At 50.7% G+C, this 25,385-nt stretch overlaps 1 protein-coding gene across 1 annotated transcript in view; it reads left to right on the top strand.

The window, feature by feature from the left end:
- PINLYP (phospholipase A2 inhibitor and LY6/PLAUR domain containing) overlaps positions 1–25,385 on the top strand; it is a 110,713-nt gene that overhangs the window by 36,359 nt on the left and 48,969 nt on the right. The window contains exon 2 of the mRNA XM_085615655.1: positions 15,598–15,717. Coding sequence (XP_085471781.1) covers positions 15,598–15,717 — 120 coding nt within the window. The remainder of the gene's footprint in view (positions 1–15,597; positions 15,718–25,385) is intronic.

Below are 25,385 nucleotides of genomic sequence, written 5' to 3' on the forward strand. Positions count from 1 at the left end.
CCCTTCTCAATCATCCAGAGAGTGTTGATGAAGGTCAGCTCAGATATATGCAGTATCATTCTGGTAACACACTATTGAAAGTCTCAGGTTTGGTTCCCAGCCGTGATGGAACTTGCGGTAGCAATATCCCGTCTGGTTCCAGTTTCTTTAGGGCTTCTGGTGGATTTAGAGGGAGAGGAAGACACTTTGGTTTTAGAAGGGAATATGAACCTTCTTGTTTGGAAGCTTTCAGGGGTACCAGTAGATGTTTAGGTCTTACAGGAAAGGCTAAAGACCTATTGGATGAGCACTGGGCCCTGGGCACTAGGAAGAGATACAAGGGAGTATGGAAAATGTGGTCTTGTTGGTGCATGGAAAGCGGTTTTGATCCTCTGGAGGTTCCTCTAGCCGAGGCATCAAATTATTTAGCATATTTGTTTAACTCTGGTCTCTCATATAGGACTAGTAGGTGTTTTGGCGAGTTGTCTCTGCCGGACATGCATTAGTTAATCATTTTTTTACTTGAAGTAATGAGTTATATTAGATGATAGACAGAGCACTGAAACTTTTCAGACACTCACTCCAAGTAACAGATCTGGGTTGAATCTATCATGGTTCTTTACCTCACTTTGCAAATACGTCTTGACCCTGTTCGTCATGGGAACAGTCCAGCCCAAACTGCCAAGCCACGTCTTCCCTGGATCAGAAAAAAAGCATCCTGGGACCGGTTTCATGGTAACACGCCTCATCAGCCAGGCTAGCTTGAATCCAGTGTGAAAATGAGCAAGGGACCCGTGCTGGGTATATCCTGCCAACTTAGAGCAAACAGTGTAAATGCAAGGAGATGATGGACGGAGTGCCGAACCTTTTCAGACACTCACCCCCTGTCATAGATCTGGGTTAAGCTAAAGAACAATAAAGAATTCAACCCAGATCCATGACTGGGGGTGAGTGTCTGAAAAGATTCAACGTTCCATCCATCATCTCTTTGTGTTTGCTTTGTTTGCCCTAAGTTGGCAGGGTATGCCCAGACGTGGGACCCATGCTCACTTTGACACTGGATTCAAGCTAGCCTAGCTGATGAGGGGGTTACCCTGAAACTGGTCTCAGGATGCTTGTTTCTGGTCCAGGCAAGACCTGGATTGGCAGTTTTGGGCTGGACTGTTCCCATGAGGAACAGGGTCAAGACTGATTTGCATATGGCTGGGTCTGAACTGAGGTGGCGAAGTGAGCTAAAGAACAATAAAGAATTCAACCCAGATCCATGACTGGGGGTGAGTGTCTGAAAAGATTCAACGTTCCATCCATCATCTCTTTGTATTTGCTTTGTTTGCCCAAAGTTGGCAGGGTATGCCCAGACGTGGGACCCATGCTCACTTTGACACTGGATTCAAGCTAGCCTAGCTGATGAGGGGGTTACCCTGAAACTGGCCTCTGGATGCTTGTTTCTGGTCCAGGCAAGAGCTGGATTGGCAGTTTGGGCTGGACTGTTCTCATGAGGAACAGGGTGAAGACTAATTTGCATATAGCCATGTCTGAACTGGGGTGGCGGAGCGAGCTAAAGAATGATGATGGATTCAACCCAGATCTGTGACTAGGGGTGTGTCTTTAAAGAGTTTCAGTGCTCCATCCATCATCTCTTTGTGTTTGTTTTTATTTGCAGTCAATTTGCATTGATGCATTTTGGCAGAAGATGAAGGATATATTGTGTTTCGTCCAGCTTAAAGAGGATGATGCCAGGTGCACTGGATATGTGTATATTGTCTTACAATTCTAATGCTCTGTGATGTATTTTGATGATCTTTAAAGGGCTGCATGTTGGGGCAGTAATAAATGCTATTGCATAATGTTAACCTCAATAGTCTTTAATGAAATCAAGATTCTCTTTGCATGTTAATTGAAGAATTGCCATTCTCTGCTGCTTCCCTACTGCTTCCCTGTGCTACTACTATGATCCGTTTCTGCTTCCCTAGTGTTTGTCTGCGCATCCCTACTGATTCTCTGCTGCTTCCCTACTGCTTCCCTGTGCTTCCCTACTGATTCTCCGCTGCTTTCCTACTGATTCCCTACTGCTTCCCTACTGCTTCCCTACTGATTCTCCGCTTCTTTCCTACTGATTCCCTTCTGCTTTCCTACTGATTCCCTACTGCTTTCCTACTGAGTCTCTGCTGCTTCCCTACTGCTTCTCTGCTGTTTTCCTACTGATTCCCCACTGCTTCCCTGTGCTCCCCTACTGATTCCCTGTGCTTCCTACTGATTCTCAGCTGCTACTTCGCTGTGCTTCCCTACTTATTCCCTCTTGATTCTCTGCTGCTTCCCTGCTGCTTTCCTGTGCTTCCCTACTTCTTCCCCACTGATTATCTGCTGCTTTCCTACTTCTTTCCTACTGATTCCATGCTGCTTCCCTACTGCTTGGCACACCACCTTCGTAGATGTTGGCCTGTACTGCATTCAAGACAGTTCATTGATACAGGAACAAAACGATTGTTTAAGATGTGGTCTCACGCTTTTGTTCACAAGAAATAGTTGTGAGTGTGATGTTAAGATCACAGTTTGGATGTTGTTTATAGTACAAGCCTAACCAATGACTGACCTGGACACATATGTGTGGGCTCAAATTCAGCCTCTACATGTGGCTTAGGGAGTGCTAGATGTAGGCACTTAGACTTAGCACAATTGTATCGTTTGCAGTGTGTTTGTTGTGGCTTTGGACTTAGGCAGGCCAGGCTGTGGGACGTGCCTTGGGTCATGGTTTTAAATTCACTTCTGTGAGCATTACCCATCCACACTGCAGCTCACATGTGACTTCTGACATTGAGTCCATGTGCCTGCTTCTGCGTGTTTTATTGTGGGTTTACTAAAGGTCAGCTACAGGGGAAGGACATTAATAGTCCCACCACTGGCAGTAGAGCACATGCACACCTAGAGTTGTTTATTATCACTGTCTGAGTCCAAAAATGGCAGAAATCCAGTCAAACATGGGTGATTCACTAGGAAAAATGCACTCTCCTACAACTGTTCTCACACCCATAAATAGCTTTCAATAATGACGCCGGGATACTCTTTTCAGTAGCTGTGTGCTTTAGAAATCTCATTACATTAAAATTAATTTATGTGATTGACATAAATGGCATGAATTATGCACATCATCCAGTAGATAGTCTTGCAATCAGTCAATCAGTTTGACGTCCTTGCCGCTAATTACTTCGGGCCTTATTTAGAAATTGGCAGATGGGATACTCTATTAAAAAGTGACGGACATGCCATCCAATGGATAGCATGTTCCATTAGCAATGACGCACTTGTAAAGTGGCGGGTGGGACAGCTACCATGTTGTGACATAGTTTCCTGTCCATCAAACATTAAGTAAGGTATCAAGGTTTTGCATTGCCCTTCCACCACGCACGACAACGCTGGCCTACACAAAACCTAGAATTGGATTTACCAAGCCACGCACAGCCACCTTGGTAAATCTGGAGTGATGCAAGGCAGCGCAAGTCACTGCTTTGCGTTACTTTACCCGGGAAAGGTGTTCCCACACATCCACCTATGGATTTTGACGCATTCCCAGATTAGCCAAGACAGATAAACCTGGGAATACATCAAGATGCTGCACCTTCCTAGGGGAGGCACAATAAGAAGAAAAATGTGTATTTCTTGCAGTGAGGAGAAATATCTTTATTTCTCCTCGTCGTTTCTTCTTTCTAAATGTGGTGTATTCTGCAGCACAGTTAGACAGAGGAAAATGCCTCTGAGGAAAAAAAGTCCTGCCTACAATGCAAGCACCTTTGCACCATGCTGCCTTCAGCAGTTTATGCATGTGCCCTGATCCATGCTGCCTTGAGCAGTTTATGCATGTGCCCTGATCCGTGCTGCCTTGAGCAGTTGCTGTATGTGCCCTTTTCCCATGCTGCCATGTGGCAAGGGTGCTTGTGTTAGTACTAGGCAGCACATAGTGCACCAGCACAAGGAGAGCACAGGAATATGCCATATAATATTAAATATTGTGCATTATGGAAAGTCAGCTGCAGTGCATTCAGCCGTGATATGAGGGCCTAGTACTGCACTTAATTTATTAAGACTGACGGAGAGAGTGAGCTGGGCTCCACCCTAAGGACCCAGACAGAGTGCCTTGAAAGTGCAGAACAGGCACAGAAGCAGAAGGAGGCACAAGGGATTCCCTCGGCAAGACTCAAGTCCACTGCTTATGTTTGTCTCTCTCCTTTATGTCCCCCGCTTTGTGAACTGAGTGGTCTTTGAATGAGAGATTACCTCATTCAAAGACCACTCAGGGACTAGTTTTAAGGTCCAACCAATGTTAGATACTCACCAGTGAGCAGTGGGTTAGTCCATGATTGGAAGCAATTCCTCTTCAGAGTGGCACCTTATACCCTTAGAAGAGATGTCTACTCCATGGCCATCATTTAGGGGTCGCCAGGGGTCGCAGCTACAACCCCTGGCTTGCCCCTTGCTACCCCTGGCACTGCTTTGCGACCTCTTGCCTCAAAAGTGGAAAAATCAGTGCCTGGAACACATAGGCAGCTCTTCCTAATGAATGCTGGTTGAGGCTTCATTTGCCTGGTTTTCTGTCAAATGTTTGTTAGTGTAATAAAAATGGAGGACACTATCTGGAATATGATCCTATCTGGAAGCTAAGGTAAGTAAAAAATGCTGTTAAATGTATGTTTAAGCATACTTGCACGTGTGAGTGTGTTTATATGGTTGAGAGTGTGTGAATGTGTTAGTATGTGTAAGTATGTATGCGTGAGTCAAAGTGAAGCTCAAATGGGGTGCGATGTCACTTCCGCTCCCCTGACATTTTGGTGAACTGACGTCCATGGTTCCCCCGCCATACCCTGTTCTACAGCATTGTGAGTTGTCTACATGTGTATGTGGGCACCTGCAGAACATACCGTGAGAACAGGACATTGGTAGGGTGTGACAGCATCTCTCCGAGGATTGCATATCAAAGGGTACTGGACCTCGTGGTGCTTTATCACATGTTTATGTTTTTTAAAGTGTGCAAAATGCATTGATGCATAAATGTTACTACCTCATGTACAACTTACCTCAGCACCCAGGTGGCTGTTGCTTTAGAATAAATGGGTGTGTGCGTGAGTGTGTGTGTCTGCACATTCATGCATGTGTGCGTGTGAAGAGAGGGTGTGCTTGAGTATGTGTGTTTGTTGTGTGCATTTGTATATGTGCATGCTTGTGGTGTGTGCATGTAGGTATTGTGTAAGGTGTGGGTGTGTCCATGTATTTGTGTTTATGCCGGGTCACTGGAGTGTATGTGTGTGTCCTTTTATCCAAGGTTGGGTGTATGAGGGTGCTTGCTCCCCTCTTCACGGCCATCCCATGTCAATGTGTCCTTGTCCTGTAACCCAGGTTGCCGTGGTTCCTCCTGGCATCACAAGGAAACCATGTGTTTATGCGACTGATTCCTTCCAGGGGTGTCTGCATGGTTGAGCTTAGCAGCTGAAGCCATGAAAGGCCCCACTCCAGCCAGTTTATGTCCGCATTCAGACACATTTTTCAACTACTGGTGCAGTGCAGTGCCGCACTGGGAATGTACAGTATTTAAGGCATAAGACACATTAATTTACGGCATACGGCACATTCCTGACTCCCCCCTCACCCCAGCGCTAGCACACAATGAGCTAGCACCAATCTAGGCACCCTTGCACCATGGTGCAGGATTGTTTTTGTGCAGGAAGGGACACCTTCCTGGGGAGGCGTATCTTTTTGGCACATTCCCAGGTTTACAAGGTCTTCTAAATCTGGAAAATGCGTCAAAACCCATGGCAGTTACTTGGAAACACCCACACAATGCCCGTGGAACGCCTTCCCAGGCCAGAGTAATGCAATGGAGGGATTTGCATTGTGTTGCATTACTCCAGATCTTTGGAGCCACCCAAAGCCAAGCAAAGTGGCTTTGCGTTCCATCAAAAATCTGACTAAAGATTTGTGCTGCTGTTGCACCACATTGTGTGGTGCAAGAGCGATGCAAGGCAGGTCATAAATATGGCCCTAGTTTCTAAGGTACCAGCTGAGAGGAAGCTAACAAACTCAACTTTTCACCATGAGACCAACTCAAATTTTCACCATGACATCCAGTCAGGCATCCTACAAGTGCCCCTTGGAAGCTAGATTCCTCTCCTTAGACCCAAGTACATACCAGGCCCATTCACCCCCCTAAGTTCAGAAGCTGAGGGGCTCATCCTAGCCTGCAGTACGTGTGCGTTGACCTTCCACAGCACTGGTCCTTTGGAAGCCTGAATACCTTCCTAGCTGGGGCAGCAGGAGCAAGGTTGTGGTTCAAGGCCGGGATGTAAGTGTCTCCTTGCCAGCTGCTTAGTGGCCTGGCAGCCGAGCCGCCTACAAACTAGAGAGATGAATATAGAACCTGAAGTGCCACTGACATGAGAGGGCAGAAGGTGCTCCAGGACTGCCCACATCCAGTACCCCAGAGACCGAGTGAGATACAAGCAGCGGCAGAAACCAGATCCAGCAGCCTAAGTGAACTCAATGGTCATGCAAGTAAAGGACTAGTGACCCAACCCCGAGCAGTGGCTTTCCCAGGTACAATGCATGCAGCTCATCCTGCCTGACGGTGGCTTGACATTCCTCCCTTGATGGGCTTTGAGAGTAACACAAAACACCAATTGGCTCCCTGGTTCATGTCAAATTGAGTGATATAATTCAAGTAACCTTCAAATCTGTCCTAAAAGGACCTCTGAGCCCATGTTGCTTTCCAAGTTGGGGAAGAAACTTGTCTTTTTCGCAGTGTTCAACAACATCAGCCCTGACCTATGAGCTTGGACAGGAGCTCAGCTGCTAACTTAGGTGAAGTTCGAAGGACGAGTACAGAGAAAGGGATGGAGGGGTTAATGAAGCTTAACAGCCTCCCTCTAAGAGCCAGTTTCAGACACTAGGTCTAAGGACCAAACACCAGCTACTGAGAAGGAGATAACTTCCTTGTGAGCTGAGTACCAGCCTGAGCTCATCTGAATGAATCACTTGGACTGTGGGGCCTTCTACCCAAGGCAAGGTGCCTTGTCAACTCTAGACTTCTGCTGCCCAGCCCTACCTAAGATTAATCATATTGTGAGGGAGACCAACCTGTCTTGTTCTCTCTCCATGCTTGTCCTGTGAGAGAGGTTCCCATGGTGTGGGATGCACGTGCAAAATGAAACCAGGGAGCTCCAAGCCCCAGGGTGACCTGCTACTGCTACCTTCTGGAGAGCTCTACCCCCATCTAAACACCTGCTTTTTCTGCTCATCGCCTTATGGTGCTTGCAGGTTTTCCTGCTCCTTCCCGCTGCCGCCAATATGACAGCAAAGGTTCACTTGTGTCAACTGTAAGTCAACAGCGGAATGAGGACCAAACAGGTGACCAAATAGGTGAATATACTGGCACTCTTTCCTTGATGAAAGCTTGACTACCGGGAACTGCCCCTCTTCACCACCAACAAGTGACTTGTATCCAAAGCTAGAGTCAATCAACAAACTTCTCCAACATATTTATGAGAACCTTATGCCTCCATACTGGATAAATGTGTAGCGGTGAATGCCTTGGAGCTAGGACACTACCCAGCCCTGATGAAGGCCACTGATCCCACTGGGCACAGTGAACAACCAGAACATGTTGGCATTAGACAGTGGATGAGCAGAACACTAATTTCGAAAAGACATTCCATCGTTCCTTTTTAACTATGCCCAGGCAATCCACAAATAAAATAGATACCATTTGGAGTTACCCTGAGGTATTTGTTTCATCTGGATCCCTGCAAATATCTAGTTCATAGTTATACGGATGTCCATCAAAAGGACAAATCTTTCCCGTTGAACCTTACCCACTAGGAGGGAAGACGGGCACCAGCGATGAAACATATCACAGAAAAATGTGGATGAGATATCCTACCTCAGAATCTTCTGATGCAGATGATGAACTAGGCACCACTTGTGTGAGATTTTATAGGGCTAGAGAGGCTGTGCAACAGTTCCTTGGTCCTCTCACTTTCTGCTTTTTGTGGTAACTGGACAGTAGGTGAACCCAGAAGGTACAACCAGAGAAACATTTGACCCCAAACTCCTTTCTCAGATAGAGTTGATTGCAGCAGATTTATTGGAAGGGATTTTAAAGGAGTCATCACTGGAGCAGTCTAACACACAACATTATGACGCAGATGTGACAGATGTAACGTAGTAAGCAAATACAAAGATAAGAGCTGCATTTAATAGACCTTGGTGGCTCTTCTGGACCTGGAGGACCAATGCTCTTTGCTGCAGAAGAGTAAGCGCACGCATTAGATTATTCTACTCGTTGTAGCTCAGTGCTAGACCATTGATCACCATCGAACTTTCCAAACACGAACTACACTATACTCTCTGGGATTCTTTCAAATTTTAGAACGCATATGGACAAAGTTATAGGAGCATCTTACATCCAGTATTAACAATTGTTGCCAATACAAGTTACTAGTGTAGTATCCTGTGCTCATGTGAGCCATTTATCCATGTACCATGGTCCCATGAGCAATTTCTGAACATACCCTAGTCCTGTGCTCTGCTGAGCAGTTTCTCCTCATACCCTGGTCTCATGAGCAGCTTTCCCTGTAACCTAGTCCTGTGCTCATGTGCCTTGTTTCTGCATTTACCCTAGCCATGTACTGACGTGAGCCATGTACCATGCTTGCATGAACACTTTTGCATATACCCTGGTCCTCTGCTCATGTGAGCAGTTTCGTCATGTACCCTGGTCCCATAATTGCCTTTCCATGTACCCAGGTCATTTGCTCATTTCAGCAGTTTGACCGTGTATCCTGGTCCCATGCTGCTGTGGGCAGTTTTTGCATGTACCCTGGTTCCATGCTGCCTTGAGCAGTTGCTGCATGTACCCTGGTCCTATGCTGCCTTGAGCAGTTGCTGCACGTACCCTGGTCCCATGCTGCCTTGAGCAGTTGCTGCATTCACCCTGGTCCCATGCTGCCTTGAGCAGTTGCTGCATGTACCCTGGTCCCATGCTGCCTTGAGCAGTTGCTGCATTCACCCTGGTACCATGCTGCCTTGAGCAGTTGCGGCATTTACCCTAGTCCCATGCTGCCTTGAGCAGTTGCTGCATTCACCCTGGTCCCATGCTGCTTTGAGCAGTTGCTGCATTCACCCTGGTCCCATGCTGCCTTGAGCAGTTGCTGCATTTACCCTGGTCCCATGCTGCTTTGAGCAGTTGCTGCATTCACCCTGGTCCCATGCTGCCTTGAGCAGTTGCTGCATTCACCCTGGTCCCATGCTGCCTTGAGCAGTTGCTGCATGTACCCTGGTCCCATGCTGCCTTGAACAGTTGCTGCATTCACCCTGGTCCCTTACTGCCTTGAGCAGTTGCTGCATTTACCCTGGTCCCATGCTGCCTTGAGCAGTTGCTGCATTTACCCTGGTCCCATGATGCTTTGAGCAGTTGCTGCATGTACCCTGGTCCCATGCTGCCTTGAGCAGTTGCTGCATGTACCCTGGTCCCATGCTGCCTTGAGCAGTTGCTGCATTCACCCTGGTCCCGTGATGCTTTGAGCAGTTGCTGCATGTACCCTGGTCCCATGCTGCCTTGAGCAGTTGCTGCATGTACCCTGGTCCCATGCTGCCTTGAGCAGTTGCTGCATTCACCCTGGTCCCATGCTGCCTTGAGCAGTTGCTGCATTTACCCTGGTCCCATGCTGCCTTGAGCAGTTGTTGTATGTACCCTGGGCCCATGCTGCCTTGAGCAGTTGCTGCATTCACCCTGGTCCCATGCTGCCTTGAGCAGTTGCTGCATTCACCCTGGTCCCATGATGCTTTGAGCAGTTGCTGCATGTACCCTGGTCCCATGCTGCCTTGAGCAGTTGCTGCATGTACCCTGGTCCCATGCTGCCTTGAGCAGTTGCTGCATTCACCCTGGTCCCATGCTGCCTTGAGCAGTTGCTGCATTTACCCTAGTCCCATGCTGCTTTGAGCAGTTGCGGCATTCACCCTGGTCCCATGCTGCCTTGAGCAGTTGCTGCATTCACCCTGGTCCCATGCTGCTTTGAGCAGTTGCTGCATTCACCCTGGTCCCATGCTGCCTTGAACAGTTGCTGCATTCACCCTGGTCCCTTACTGCCTTGAACAGTTGCTGTATTCACCCTGGTCCCATGCTGCCTTGAGCAGTTGCTGCATTTACCCTGGTCCCATGCTGATTTGAGCAGTTGCTGCATTCACCCTGGTCCCATGCTGCTTTAAGCAGTTGCTGCATTCACCCTGGTCCCATGCTGCTTCAAGCAGTTGCTGCATTCACCCTGGCCCCATGCTGCTTTGAGCAGTTGCTGCATTCACCCTGGTCCCTTACTGCCTTGAACAGTTGCTGCATTCACCCTGGTCCCATGCTGCCTTGAACAGTTGCTGCATTCACCCTGGTCCCTTACTGCCTTGAACAGTTGCTGCATTCACCCTGGTCCCATGCTGCCTTGAGCAGTTGCTGCATTTACCCTGGTCCCATGCTGCTTTGAGCAGTTGCTGCATTCACCCTGGTCCCATGCTACCTTGAGCAGTTGCTGCGGTCACCCTGGTCCCATGCTGATTTGAGCAGTTGCTGCATTCACCCTGGTCCCATGCTGCTTTGAGCAGTTGCTGCATTCACCCTGGTCCCATGCTGCCTTGAGCAGTTGCTGCATTTACCCTGGTCCCATGCTGCTTAGAGCAGTTGCTGCATTTACCCTGGTCCCATGCTACCTTGAGCAGTTCTGCAGTCACCCTGGTCCCATGCTGATTTGAGCAGTTGCTGCATTCACCCTGGTCCCATTCTGCTTTAAGCAGTTGCTGCATTCACCCTGGCCCCATGCTGCTTTGAGCAGTTGCTGCATTCACCCTGGTCCCATGCTGCCTTGAGCAGTTGCTGCATTTACCCTGGTCCCATGCTGCTTTGAGCAGTTGCTGCATTCACCCTGGTCCCATGCTACCTTGAGCAGTTGCTGCAGTCACCCTGGTCCCATGCTGCTTTGAACAGTTGCTGCATTCACCCTGGTCCCATGCTGCCTTGAGCAATTGCTGCAGTCACCCTGGTCCCATGCTGATTTGAGCAGTTGCTGCATTCACCCTGGTCCCATGTTGCTTTGAGCAGTTGCTGCATTCACCCTGGTCCCATGCTGCCTTGAGCAGTTGCTGCATTTACCCTGGTCCCATGCTGCTTTGAGCAGTTGCTGCATTCACCCTGGTACCATGATGCCTTGAGCAGTTGCTGCATTCACCCTGGTCCCATGCTGCCTTGAGCAGTTGCTGCAGTCACCCTGGTCCCATGCTGCCTTGAGCAGTTGCTGCATTCACCCTGGTACCATGCTGCTTTGAGCAGTTGCTGCATTCACCCTGGTCCCATGCTGCCTTGAGCAGTTGCTGCATTCACCCTGGTACCATGCTGCTTTGAGCAGTTGCTGCATTCACCCTGGTCCCATGCTGCCTTGAGCAGTTGCTGCATTTACCCTGGTCCCATGCTGCCTTGAGCAGTTGCTGCATTCACCCTGGTACCATGCTGCTTTGAGCAGTTGCTGCATTCACCCTGGTCCCATGCTGCCTTGAGCAATTGCTGCATTTACCCTGGTCCCATGCTGCTTTGAGCAGTTGCTGCATTCACCCTGGTCCCATGCTACCTTGAGCAGTTGCTGCAGTCACCCTGGTCCCATGCTGATTTGAGCAGTTGCTGCATTCACCCTGGTTCCATGCTGCTTTAAGCAGTTGCTGCATTCACCGTGGCCCCATGCTGCTTTGAGCAGTTGCTGCATTCACCCTGGTCCCATGCTGCCTTGAGCAGTTGCTGCATTTACCTTAGCCCCATGCTGCTTTGAGCAGTTGCTGCATTTACCCTTGCCCCAGGTTACTTTGAGCAGTTTTTGCATACTCCCTTGTCCTGTGTTGCCTTGAGCATTTTTTGCATATTCTTAGGAACTATGCTGCCTTGAACAATGTTTGCATTTATCCTGGTCCCATGCTGCATTGAGCAGTTGCTGCATTTACCCTGGTCCTGTGCAGCCTTTAGCAGTTTGTGCATGTACCCTGTTCTCATGCTACTGTGTGTAGTTCTTGCATGTAGCCTGGTCCCAGGCTGCCGTGAGTAGTTTTTGCATGTACCCTCGTCCCATGCTGCCATTATCAGTTTTTCCATGTACGCTGGTCCCATACTGCCATTAGCAGTATTAGCATGTACCCTGGACTCATGGTGCCATGAGCAGTTGTTGCATGCACACATGCTGCCTTCTTGAGCAGTTTTTGCCTGTACTCTTGTCCTGTTCTCCTGTGAACACCTTCCCAAGGTATTTTGGGCGCATGCTCTATTGGCTTTTATATGTGCTTCAACAGCTCTGCTTTTGGACTCAGCTCTTGGACTGTAATCTCAGCAGAGGTACAGGGCAGGGGTGACTGTGATGATCCAGGGTAGCGGCGGGTGGCTGCCAATCCCCCACCTCAACTCCCACTATGTCGAGCAAGAGAAAACAGGAATCCTGAGATTCCTTGTTCTACTTTGGGGTTCCTGGTCAAAAAATAAGGCAGAAACCCAGTAGGAGGCGATGGGGTGAATGAGATCCCTGCAACTCTGCAATCAAACCACGGCTTGTGTATCCACCCACTCTATTTACTAATAAAAATGGAGTAGAGACAGTGGATTTGTCCACGGTGCTGAAGCCTGTCCGTGGACAGATATTTCAGTGGCAGTATATGTGGCTCTGTCCATGGTGCTGAAGTCTTGGAATTTGCCCTATCTTTCAACAGCAGGTCAAGTGGACATGTCCAAGGTGCTGAAGCATGTGCGTGAACAGCAATTTCAGTGGCAGTACTTGTGGCTCTGTCCATGGTGCTGAAGTGTGCCTGTGCACGGCTCTGTCAGTGGCAGTGGCAGTCGATCTGTCCATGGTGCTGAAGTCTGTCCGTGGCCATCTCTTTCAGTGGCAGTACGTGTGGATCTATCCAAGGTGCTGAAGTCTGTCCGTGACCTTCTCGTTCAGTGGCAGTACTTGTGATCTGCCCATGGTGCTGAAGCCTTTCCGTGGACTTCTTGCAGTGGCAGTACCTTTGGATCTATCCATGGTGCTGAAGAGTGCCTGTGCACGGCTCTTTCAGTGGCAGTGGCAGTCGATCTGTCCATGGTGCTGAAGTCTATCCGTAGATAGTTCTTTCAGTGGCAGTACCTGTGTCTCTGTTCATGGACAGCTTTTTCGGTGGTAGTACCTGTGGATCTGTTCATGGACAGCTCTTTCAGTGGCAGTGGCAGTCGATCTATCCATGGTGCTGAAGTGTGTCCGTGCACAGCTCTTTCAGCCGCAGGCATTGTGGCACTGCCCATGGTGCTGAAGCCTGTCCTTGGACAGTTCTTTCTGTGGCAATACCTGTGGTCCTGTCCATGGTGCTGAAGTACACTTCTCCTGAATCTAAATGTTGCAGTTAACACGTGTGAGAGTATACTCACTTTAGCGACCCCGGAAGGATGGAAGGCTGAGTTGTTCCTACTAGATTTAAACTCAGCAGGTAAGGCTGCAGTTGCTAAGAGAGGGACTTGTCCCCTGCGACAGGCCCCCCTACCCTAGTGCCTCACAGAAATAGGCTGCAACCGGGGCCCTACCTACAGGCTACGAACGCTGGTTGGTTCAAGGCACTGGATCCCAAGGTGGCTCCAAAGATGAGCTTTGCTAGAGTTTGGCACACTACCTACCCCTGCCTAGCAACACGTCACCTCTACGTCACTGTAGACTTTGCACAGCATCTTTGGCGTCTTTTAAACAGATGCCATTTTTTTACATACAATTTTTTTTATTCCTAGACAATTGAACTTCGGAAACAATTTTTAGCCCTGGCGAAAGACAAATTTATCTTCTGGCCAAAACTTATGTCATGAAATGAAAAAATACACAGTTTTTCTATTGATAATACAGAATGACCAATTGGAAAATAGTTACCAGGACTCGGTAGCAACCCCCCTATCAAGTTGGGGACTGGCTTTAGGCCCAGTTGGGCAGTTGCACCTGTCCGCTCTAATGTGCTTTTTCATTCTAGCTAGGCCGAGCTCATTCTAACACGGAAGTCAAGTGTATAACATTGTCAGAGGTGGATTAAAATCAGGAGATTTACAGACTTTTTTATGACAACGTGCAGCATTGACTGACATAAAAGAAGCGCTCAGAAACTGCAGCTCCTCAGAGGGCTTACTCTAGCACTCGTAGGCGCTACACTGGTGAGACCGTGGTGCCCGGGTTTAGGATCAGAGGCAAATCTACCCCTAGAAGAGGGGGTACTCCAGTGTTTAATACTGACTTTACTGTTCGACCCTTGCTCTTTTGATTATATTATTGTAAATTGATTATTGGTTGGCTATTATTATAATCTGACAGTTTCATAGAGTTTTCTGTGTATAAAACGTAATTCAAAGCAAACCAGTTCAATTTGAAATCCTCAGATATTCAGTCATAAACTCTGGCACTCATTCGCTGCCCCCTCGCCGCCTCCCTCGCCACAGTCCTGAGAATGAGGGCGTTGGTTCATCCAATGGACAGGCTTTTACATACCCCAGCTAAAAGGGGAGCTTACAGACCCACACAGAGCAGGTACTCACTCATCCAGGGAGAAAGACAAGACACGGTTCAGGCCCCGTTCTTCAAGCTCTTAGGCGGGGGCGAGGCCTGAGGTAAAAGTTAATATAGATATGTGTCTTTTTTAGTGTGACGAGGAAGACTGCGACTGGGAGTAATGAACAGTTAACCTCATTCATATACTTTCACTCTCCAACATACTCACTCACAAATGCCCTCATTCCTACGCCTGCGGTCCCTCTCACAGTCACTCACTGAATGACTCACCCGCAATTTTAAAAGATTGCTTATCCTTAGAGTATGGAAAAACTATACCGTGGTTGAACCAAATTAAATTTCAAGTAAGGTATCTGGGCCGACCTGAGTTATTTGAGAATCCAAGCACTATAGTAAGGGGGGATTTAAAATGGGCGAAAGACACCTATAAACAGAGGGCTATGATAATAAGGGAGGAAAGAGAATTACTCAAACCCACTGTAAAGGCACACCAGCTGATCACTACATCTAACAGTTTAGAGCCTTACCTGGGTATTGTCAATAAGATGGACCATCGTTTTTTATTAATCAAGTTCAGATTGAACAAATTCCATCTTTTATTGACTGACTCCCCTGGTTGGACTAAGGAGAAGGATTTGGGGATCTGTTTGTGTGACAGATTCTCCATAAAAGACACTATGCACTTTATCTTTTTCTGTGACCACCTGTCTTTAATCCGTAAAAAGTACATCATTCCTCTCTTAAAAAACAAAGGTTTCAGACAGGCGAAACCAGCCCTCATGTATCTTCAGATGTTGGGTTCTCCTTGGGAGATATTTAATATTGCCACTTTTTTAGTAATATCAATGAGATTGAGGAAAAAGATCACATGGTTATAGTGTATATCATTTTTATTGTCTGAGTAAATATTTATTGTAATTTTATGTCAAATGTTTTTAAATGGTTGTACTGTTTTATGTTCGTCGTACTTTTATGGTTTTTGCTATGAACCGAATAAAGTAATTTTGACTGACTGACTCACCCGCTGCTCTCTGCTTTCCAGGGTACTCCCTGATGTGTGACACCTGCACCAATGCAAATGGAGACAGTTGCACGGGACCCCCGAACACCTGTGACGCGGCCCAGGACCGGTGCATCTCTACCCTGACGGAGACGATGACGTGTGAGTATGGGCGCGCCTTCTAGCTGTGCTGTGGTACCACACTCTTCCCCCCCCCACACCTCTGACACCCTGCCTGTGCTCCAAATCTTCTTCCAGTTTCCGCTGGCTCTCCTTCCTGTCTCTGTCACTCTGCCTGCGCCTTCCTCCCATCCTCTGTCACCCTGCCTGTGCTCCTCTTTCTGTCTCTGTCAGACTGCCTGTGACTTCCTCCCGTCCTCTGACACCCTGCCTGTGCCCTCCTTCCTGTTCCCGTGTCTGTGCTTTCTACCGACCTCTGCTCTGACACCCTGCCTGTGCTCTCCTTCCTGTCTCTGTGCCTGTGCTTTTCTCCCATCCTCTGACACCCTGCCTGTGCTCTCCTTCCTGTCTCTGCCTGTGCTTTTCTCCCATCCTCTGGCACCCTGCCTGTGCTCTCCTTCCAGTTTGTCACTCCATATGTGTTTCCTCCTATCCTCTGCCACCCTGCCTGTGTATCCCTTCCTGTCTCTGTCACTCTGCCTGTGCTTTCCTCGCTTCCTCTGTCACCCTGCCTGTGCTCTCCTTCCTGTCTCTGCCTGTGCTTTCCTCCCATCCTCTGACACCCTGCCTGTGCGCTCCTTCCAGTCTCTGTCCCTCTGCGTGTGCCTTCTCCTATCCGCTGGCACGCTGCCGGTGCTCTTCCCTTCTACTGGCACCATGCCGGTGCTCTCCTCTGTTGACTCTCTGCCTCTGCTCGCATATGACACCCCGTGACCGCTTTCCTATGCCCTGTGACTTCTTGTATATGCTCCCTTCTTCTGAGACTTTGCCTCTGTCCTCAGACACCCCGCCTGATGTCTCCCCCTCTACTGACAACTTGCCTCTGTTGTTTGACAACCTGCCTGTGCTCTCATTGAGCACCCTGCCTTTCCTCTCCTCTGACCTCTGGCACTCTGCCTCTGTTCTCCTCCGACACCCTACATGTGTTCTCCTCTGCTCTCTGACATCATGTCTCTGCTTTCCCCACTGTTGGCACTCTGTCTGTGCTCTCATCTGAGACCCTGCCTCTGTTCTCTTCTGCCCTCCGACACCCTGTCTGATCTCTCCTCTTTTGGTGACATCCTGCCTCTGCTGCCTGACAGCCTGCCTCTTCTCTCCTTGGACAGCCTGTTTCTGTGCTCCTCTGCTTTGTGACACTCTGCCACTGCTCTCTGACACCCTGTCTGATCTCTCGTCTTCTGGTGACACCCTGACTCTGCTGTCTGACAGCCTGCCTGTGATTTCTTTGGACACCCTGTTTTCCCTTTCCTCTGCTCTCTGACGCTCTGCCCGTGCTCTCCTCTTATACCCTTCCTCTGTTCTCCTCTGCTGTCTGAGCTCTCCTCCTCTGGTGACACCAGGCCTCTGTTGTCTAACATCTTGCCTGTGCTTTCCTTGTGCACTCTGTCTTTCATCTCCTCTGATCTCTGATACTGAGCCTGTATTCTCTTCTGCTGACACCCTGCCTCTGTTCTCCTCTGATACCCATACCTTTGCTGCGCCTGAGCTTTCCATGGAGACCCTGCCTCTGTTCTCCTCTGATACCCATACCTTTGCTGCGCCTGAGCTTTCCATGGAGACCCTGCCTCTGTTCTCCCCTGATACCCATACCTTTGCTGCGCCTGAGCTTTCCATGGAGACCCTGCCTCTGTTCTCCCCTGATACCCATACCTTTGCTGCGCCTGAGCTTTCCATGGAGACCCTGACTCTGTTCTCCTCTGATACCCATACCTTTGCTGCGCCTGAGCTTTCCATGGAGACCCTGACTCTGTTCTCCTCTGATACCCATACCTTTGCTGCGCCTGAGCTTTCCATGGAGACCCTGCCTCTGTTCTCCCCTGATACCCATACCTTTGCTGCGCCTGAGCTTTCCATGGAGACCCTGCCTCTGTTCTCCCCTGATACCCATACCTTTGCTGCGCCTGAGCTTTCCATGGAGACCCTGCCTCTGTTCTCCCCTGATACCCATACCTTTGCTGCGCCTGAGCTTTCCATGGATACACTGCCTCTGTTCTCCTCTGATACCCATACCTTTGCTGCGCCTGAGCTTTCCATGGAGACCCTGTCTCTGTTCTCCTCTGATACCCATACCTTTGCTGCGCCTGAGCTTTCTATGGAGACCCTGCCTCTGTTCTCCCCTGATACCCATACCTTTGCTGCGCCTGAGCTTTCCATGGATTCCCTGCCTCTGTTCTCCTCTGATACCCATACCTTTGCTGCGCCTGAGCTTTCCATGGAGACCCTGACTCTGTTCTCCTCTGATACCCATACCTTTGCTGCGCCTGAGCTTTCCATTGATTCCCTGCCTCTGTTCTCCTCTGATACCCATACCTTTGCTGCGCCTGAGCTTTCCATGGAGACCCTGTCTCTGTTCTCCTCTGATACCCATACCTTTGCAGCGCCTGAGCTTTCCATGGATACACTGCCTCTGTTCTCCCCTGATACCCATACCTTTGCTGCTCCTGAGCTTTCCATGGAGACCCTGCCTCTGTTCTCCCCTGATACCCATACCTTTGCTGCGCCTGAGCTTTCCATGGATACACTGCCTCTGTTCTCCTCTGATACCCATACCTTTGCTGCGCCTGAGCTTTCCATGGAGACCCTGCCTCTGTTCTCCTCTGATACCCATACCTTTGCTGCGCCTGAGCTTTCCATGGAGACCCTGCCTCTGTTCTCCCCTGATACCCATACCTTTGCTGCGCCTGAGCTTTCCATGGAGACCCTGTCTCTGTTCTCCTCTGATACCCATACCTTTGCTGCGCCTGAGCTTTCCATGGAGACCCTGCCTCTGTTCTCCTCTGATACCCATACCTTTGCTGCGCCTGAGCTTTCCATGGAGACCCTGCCTCTGTTCTCCCCTGATACCCATACCTTTGCTGCGCCTGAGCTTTCCATGGAGACCCTGCCTCTGTTCTCCCCTGATACCCATACCTTTGCTGCGCCTGAGCTTTCCATGGAGACCCTGACTCTGTTCTCCTCTGATACCCATACCTTTGCTGCGCCTGAGCTTTCCATGGAGACCCTGACTCTGTTCTCCTCTGATACCCATACCTTTGCTGCGCCTGAGCTTTCCATGGAGACCCTGCCTCTGTTCTCCTCTGATACCCATACCTTTGCTGCGCCTGAGCTTTCCATGGAGACCCTGCCTCTGTTCTCCCCTGATACCCATACCTTTGCTGCGCCTGAGCTTTCCATGGAGACCCTGCCTCTGTTCTCCCCTGATACCCATACCTTTGCTGCGCCTGAGCTTTCCATGGAGACCCTGACTCTGTTCTCCTCTGATACCCATACCTTTGCTGCGCCTGAGCTTTCCATGGAGACCCTGACTCTGTTCTCCTCTGATACCCATACCTTTGCTGCGCCTGAGCTTTCCATGGAGACCCTGCCTCTGTTCTCCCCTGATACCCATACCTTTGCTGCGCCTGAGCTTTCCATGGAGACCCTGCCTCTGTTCTCCCCTGATACCCATACCTTTGCTGCGCCTGAGCTTTCCATGGAGACCCTGCCTCTGTTCTCCCCTGATACCCATACCTTTGCTGCACCTGAGCTTTCCATGGATACACTGCCTCTGTTCTCCTCTGATACCCATACCTTTGCTGCGCCTGAGCTTTCCATGGAGACCCTGTCTCTGTTCTCCTCTGATACCCATACCTTTGCTGCGCCTGAGCTTTCTATGGAGACCCTGCCTCTGTTCTCCCCTGATACCCATACCTTTGCTGCGCCTGAGCTTTCCATGGATTCCCTGCCTCTGTTCTCCTCTGATACCCATACCTTTGCTGCGCCTGAGCTTTCCATGGAGACCCTGACTCTGTTCTCCTCTGATACCCATACCTTTGCTGCGCCTGAGCTTTCCATTGATTCCCTGCCTCTGTTCTCCTCTGATACCCATACCTTTGCTGCGCCTGAGCTTTCCATGGAGACCCTGTCTCTGTTCTCCTCTGATACCCATACCTTTGCAGCGCCTGAGCTTTCCATGGATACACTGCCTCTGTTCTCCCCTGATACCCATACCTTTGCTGCTCCTGAGCTTTCCATGGAGACCCTGCCTCTGTTCTCCCCTGATACCCATACCTTTGCTGCGCCTGAGCTTTCCATGGATACACTGCCTCTGTTCTCCTCTGATACCCATACCTTTGCTGCGCCTGAGCTTTCCATGGAGACCCTGCCTCTGTTCTCCTCTGATACCCATACCTTTGCTGCACCTGAGCTTTCCATGGAGACCCTGCCTCTGTTCTCCCCTGATACCCATACCTTTGCTGCGCCTGAGCTTTCCATGGAGACCCTGTCTCTGTTCTCCTCTGATACCCATACCTTTGCTGCGCCTGAGCTTTCCATGGAGACCCTGCCTCTGTTCTCCTCTGATACCCATACCTTTGCTGCGCCTGAGCTTTCCATGGAGACCCTGCCTCTGTTCTCCCCTGATACCCATACCTTTGCTGCGCCTGAGCTTTCCATGGAGACCCTGCCTCTGTTCTCCTCTGATACCCATACCTTTGCTGCGCCTGAGCTTTCCATGGAGACCCTGTCTCTGTTCTCCTCTGATACCCATACCTTTGCTGCGCCTGAGCTTTCCATGGAGACCCTGCCTCTGTTCTCCTCTGATACCCATACCTTTGCTGCGCCTGAGCTTTCCATGGAGACCCTGCCTCTGTTCTCCTCTGATACCCACACCTTTGCTGCGCCTGAGCTTTCCATGGAGACCCTGCCTCTGTTCTCCCCTGATACCCATACCTTTGCTGCGCCTGAGCTTTCCATGGAGACCCTGCCTCTGTTCTCCCCTGATACCCATACCTTTGCTGCGCCTGAGCTTTCCATGGAGACCCTGCCTCTGTTCTCCCCTGATACCCATACCTTTGCTGCGCCTGAGCTTTCCATGGATACACTGCCTCTGTTCTCCTCTGATACCCATACCTTTGCTGCGCCTGAGCTTTCCATGGAGACCCTGTCTCTGTTCTCCTCTGATACCCATACCTTTGCTGCGCCTGAGCTTTCTATGGAGACCCTGCCTCTGTTCTCCCCTGATACCCATACCTTTGCTGCGCCTGAGCTTTCCATGGATTCCCTGCCTCTGTTCTCCTCTGATACCCATACCTTTGCTGCGCCTGAGCTTTCCATGGAGACCCTGACTCTGTTCTCCTCTGATACCCATACCTTTGCTGCGCCTGAGCTTTCCATTGATTCCCTGCCTCTGTTCTCCTCTGATACCCATACCTTTGCTGCGCCTGAGCTTTCCATGGAGACCCTGTCTCTGTTCTCCTCTGATACCCATACCTTTGCTGCGCCTGAGCTTTCCATGGATACACTGCCTCTGTTCTCCCCTGATACCCATACCTTTGCTGCTCCTGAGCTTTCCATGGAGACCCTGCCTCTGTTCTCCCCTGATACCCATACCTTTGCTGCGCCTGAGCTTTCCATGGATACACTGCCTCTGTTCTCCTCTGATACCCATACCTTTGCTGCGCCTGAGCTTTCCACGGAGACCCTGCATCTGTTCTCCTCTGATACCCATACCTTTGCTGCGCCTGAGCTTTCCATGGAGACCCTGCCTCTGTTCTCCCCTGATACCCATACCTTTGCTGCGCCTGAGCTTTCCATGGAGACCCTGTCTCTGTTCTCCTCTGATACCCATACCTTTGCTGCGCCTGAGCTTTCCATGGAGACCCTGCCTCTGTTCTCCTCTGATACCCATACCTTTGCTGCGCCTGAGCTTTGCATGGAGACCCTGCCTCTGTTCTCCCCTGATACCCATACCTTTGCTGCGCCAGAGCTTTCCATGGAGACCCTGCCTCTGTTCTCCTCTGATACCCATACCTTTGCTGCGCCTGAGCTTTCCATGGAGACCCTGTCTCTGTTCTCCTCTGATACCCATACCTTTGCTGCGCCTGAGCTTTCCATGGAGACCCTGCCTCTGTTCTCCCCTGATACCCATACCTTTGCTGCGCCTGAGCTTTCCATGGATACACTGCCTCTGTTCTCCTCTGATACCCATACCTTTGCTGCGCCTGAGCTTTCCATGGAGACCCTGCCTCTGTTCTCCTCTGATACCCATACCTTTGCTGCGCCTGAGCTTTCCATGGATTCCCTGCCTCTGTTCTCCCCTGATACCCATACCTTTGCTGCGCCTGAGCTTTCCATGGATACACTGCCTCTGTTCTCCCCTGATACCCATACCTTTGCTGCGCCTGAGCTTTCCATGGAGACCCTGTCTCTGTTCTCCTTTGATACCCATACCTTTGCTGCGCCTGAGCTTTCCATGGATTCCCTGCCTCTGTTCTCCCCTGATACCCATACCTTTCCTGCGCCTGAGCTTTCCATGGAGACCCTGCCTCTGTTCTCCTCTGATACCCATACCTTTGCTGCGCCTGAGCTTTCCTTGGATTCCCTGCCTCTGTTCTCCCCTGATACCCATACCTTTGCTGCGCCTGAGCTTTCCATGGATACACTGCCTCTGTTCTCCTCTGATACCCATACCTTTGCTGCGCCTGAGCTTTCCATGGATACACTGCCTCTGTTCTCCCCTGATACCCATACCTTTTCTGCGCCTGAGCTTTCCATGGATACACTGCCTCTGTTCTCCTCTGATACCCATACCTTTGCTGTGCCTGAGCTTTCCATGGATACACTGCCTCTGTTCTCCCCTGATACCCATACCTTTGCTGCGCCTGAGCTTTCCATGGAGACCCTGTCTCTGTTCTCCTCTGATACCCATACCTTTGCTGCGCCTGAGCTTTCCATGGATTCCCTGCCTCTGTTCTCCCCTGATACCCATACCTTTCCTGCGCCTGAGCTTTCCATGGAGACCCTGCCTCTGTTCTCCTCTGATACCATACCTTTGCTGCGCCTGAGCTTTCCATGGATTCCCTGCCTCTGTTCTCCCCTGATACCCATACCTTTCCTGCGCCTGAGCTTTCCATGGAGACCCTGCTTCTGTTCTCCTCTGATACCCATACCTTTCCTGCGCCTGAGCTTTCCATGGAGACCCTGCCTCTGTTCTCCTCTGATACCCATACCTTTGCTGCGCCTGAGCCTTCCATGGATTCCCTGCCTCTGTTCTCCTCTGATACCCATACCTTTGCTGCGCCTGAGCTTTCCATGGATTCCCTGCCTCTGTTCTCCCCTGATACCCATATCTTTGCTGCGCCTGAGCCTTCTATGGATTCCCTGCCTTTGTTCTCCTCTGCTCTCAGATATGCTATCTTATCTCTCCTCTTCTGCTGACACCAAGCCTTTGCTGTCTGACACCCTGTTTGTGCTCTCTTTGTACACCCTGCCTCTCCTCTCCACCCTAGCACTCTGCCTGTGCTCTCCTCTGACATCATGCCTCTGCTGTCTGACCCCCTGCTTGTGCTCTCCCTAGACACTCTGCCCTGCCTCTCTTCTGTTCTCTGACACTTTGCATAGACTCTCTTATGCCGACACCTGTCTCTGCGCTCCTCTGATCCCATGCCCGTGCTCTCCTTGGACACCCTGCCTTTCATCTTTTCTGCTCTCTGACACCTTGTGTAGGGCCTCTTCTGTCCACACCTGTCTCTGCTCTCCTCTGATCCCATGCCTGTGCTCTCCTTGGACACTCTGCCTTTCCTCTCTGCTCTCTGAAACCTTGCATAGGCCCTCTTCTGTCCACACCTGTCTCTGCTCTCCTCTGATCCCATGCCTGTGCTCTCCCTAGACACTCTGCCTTTCATCTCACCTGCTCTCTGACACCTTGCATAGGCCCTCTTGTGTCCACACCTGTCTCTGCGCTCCTCTGATCCCATGCCCGTGCTCTCCGTGGACACTCTGCCTTTCCTCTCGGCTCTCTGACACCTTGCATAGGCCCTCTTGTGTCCACACCTGTCTCTGCTCTCCTCTGATCCCATTCCTGTGCTCTCCGTGGACACTCTGCCTTATATCTCTTCTGCTCTCTGACACCTTGCATAGGCCCTCTTGTGTCCACACCTGTCTCTGCTCTCTGATCCCATGCCTGTGCTCTCCGTGGACACTCTGCCTTGCCTCTCCTCTGCTCTCTGACAGCTTGCATAGGCCCTCTTGTGTCCACACCTGTCTCTGCGCCCCCCTGATCCCATGCCCGTGCTCTCCTTGGACACTCTGCCTTTCCTCTCGGCTCTCTGACACCTTGCATAGGCCCTCTTCTGTCCACACCTGTCTCTGCGCTCCTCTGATCCCATGCCTGTGCTCTCCTTGGACACTCTGTCTCTGCTCTCATCTGATCCCATGCCTGTGCTCTCCGTGGACACCCTGCCTTTCCTGTCTGCTCTCTGACATCTTGCATAGGCCCTCTTGTGTCCACACCTGTCTCTGCTCTCTGATCCCATGCCTGTGCTCTCCGTGGACACTCTGCCTTGCCTCTCCTCTGCTCTCTGACAGCTTGCATAGGCCCTCTTGTGTCCACACCTGTCTCTGCGCCCCCCTGATCCCATGCCCGTGCTCTCCTTGGACTCTCTGCCTTTCCTCTCTTCTCTCTGACACCTTGTATAGGCCCTCTTCTGTCCACACCTGTCTCTGCTCTCCTCTGATCCCATTCCTGTGCTCTCCTTGGACACCCTGCCTTTCATCTCCTCTGCTCTCTGACATCTTGCATAGGCCCTCTTCTGTCCACACCTGTCTCTGCCCTCCTCTGATTCCATGCCTGTGCTCTCCGTGGACACTCTGCCTTGCCTCTCCTCTGCTCTCTGACACCTTGCATAGGCCCTCTTCTGTCCACACCTGTCTCTGCGCTCCTCTGATCCCATGCCCGTGCTCTCCTTGGACACCCTGCCTTTCATCCCCTCTGCTCTCTGACACCTTGCATAGGCCCTCTTCTGTCCACACCTGTCTCTGCTCTCCTCTGATCCCATGCTTGTGCTCTCCGTGGACACTCTGCCTCTCCTCTCTGCTCACTGACACCTTGCATAGGCCCTCTTCTGTCCACACCTGTCTCTGCTCTTCTCTGATCCCATGCCCGTGCTCTCCTTGGACACTCTTCCTTTCCTCTCTGCTCTCTGACACCTTGCATAGACCCTCTTCTGTCCACACCTGTCTCTGCTCTCCTCTGATCCCATGCCGGTGCTCTCCTTGGACACTCTGCCTTTCATCTCCTCTGCTCTCTGACACATTGCATAGGTCCTCTTCTGTCCACACCTGTCTCTGCCCCCCTCTGATCCCATGCCTGTGCTCTCCGTGGACACTCTGCCTTGCCTCTCCTCTGCTCTCTGACACCTTGCATAGGCCCTCTTCTGTCCACACCTGTCTCTGCGCTCCTCTGATCCCATGCCTGTGCTCTCCTTGGACACTCTGTCTCTGCTCTCATCTGATCCCATGCCTGTGCTCTCCGTGGACACCCTGCCTTTCCTGTCTGCTCTCTGACATCTTGCATAGGCCCTCTTCTGTCCACACCTGTCTCTGCCCTCCTCTGATCCCATGCCTGTGCTCTCCTTGGACTCTCTGCCTTTCCTCTCTGCTCTCTGACACCTTGCATAGGCTCTCTTCTGTCCACACCTGTCTCTGCTCTCCTCTGATCCCATTCCTGTGCTCTCCTTGGACACCATGCCTTTCATCTCCTCTGCTCTCTGACACCTTGCATAGGCCCTCTTCTGTCCACACCTGTCTCTGCTCTCCTCTGATCCCATTCCTGTGCTCTCCTTGGACACCATGCCTTTCATCTCCTCTGCTCTCTGACACATTGCATAGGT

Source organism: Triturus cristatus, chromosome 7 (assembly GCF_964204655.1).
Source record: "Triturus cristatus chromosome 7, aTriCri1.1, whole genome shotgun sequence".
Classification (NCBI taxonomy): Eukaryota; Metazoa; Chordata; class Amphibia; order Caudata; family Salamandridae; genus Triturus; species Triturus cristatus.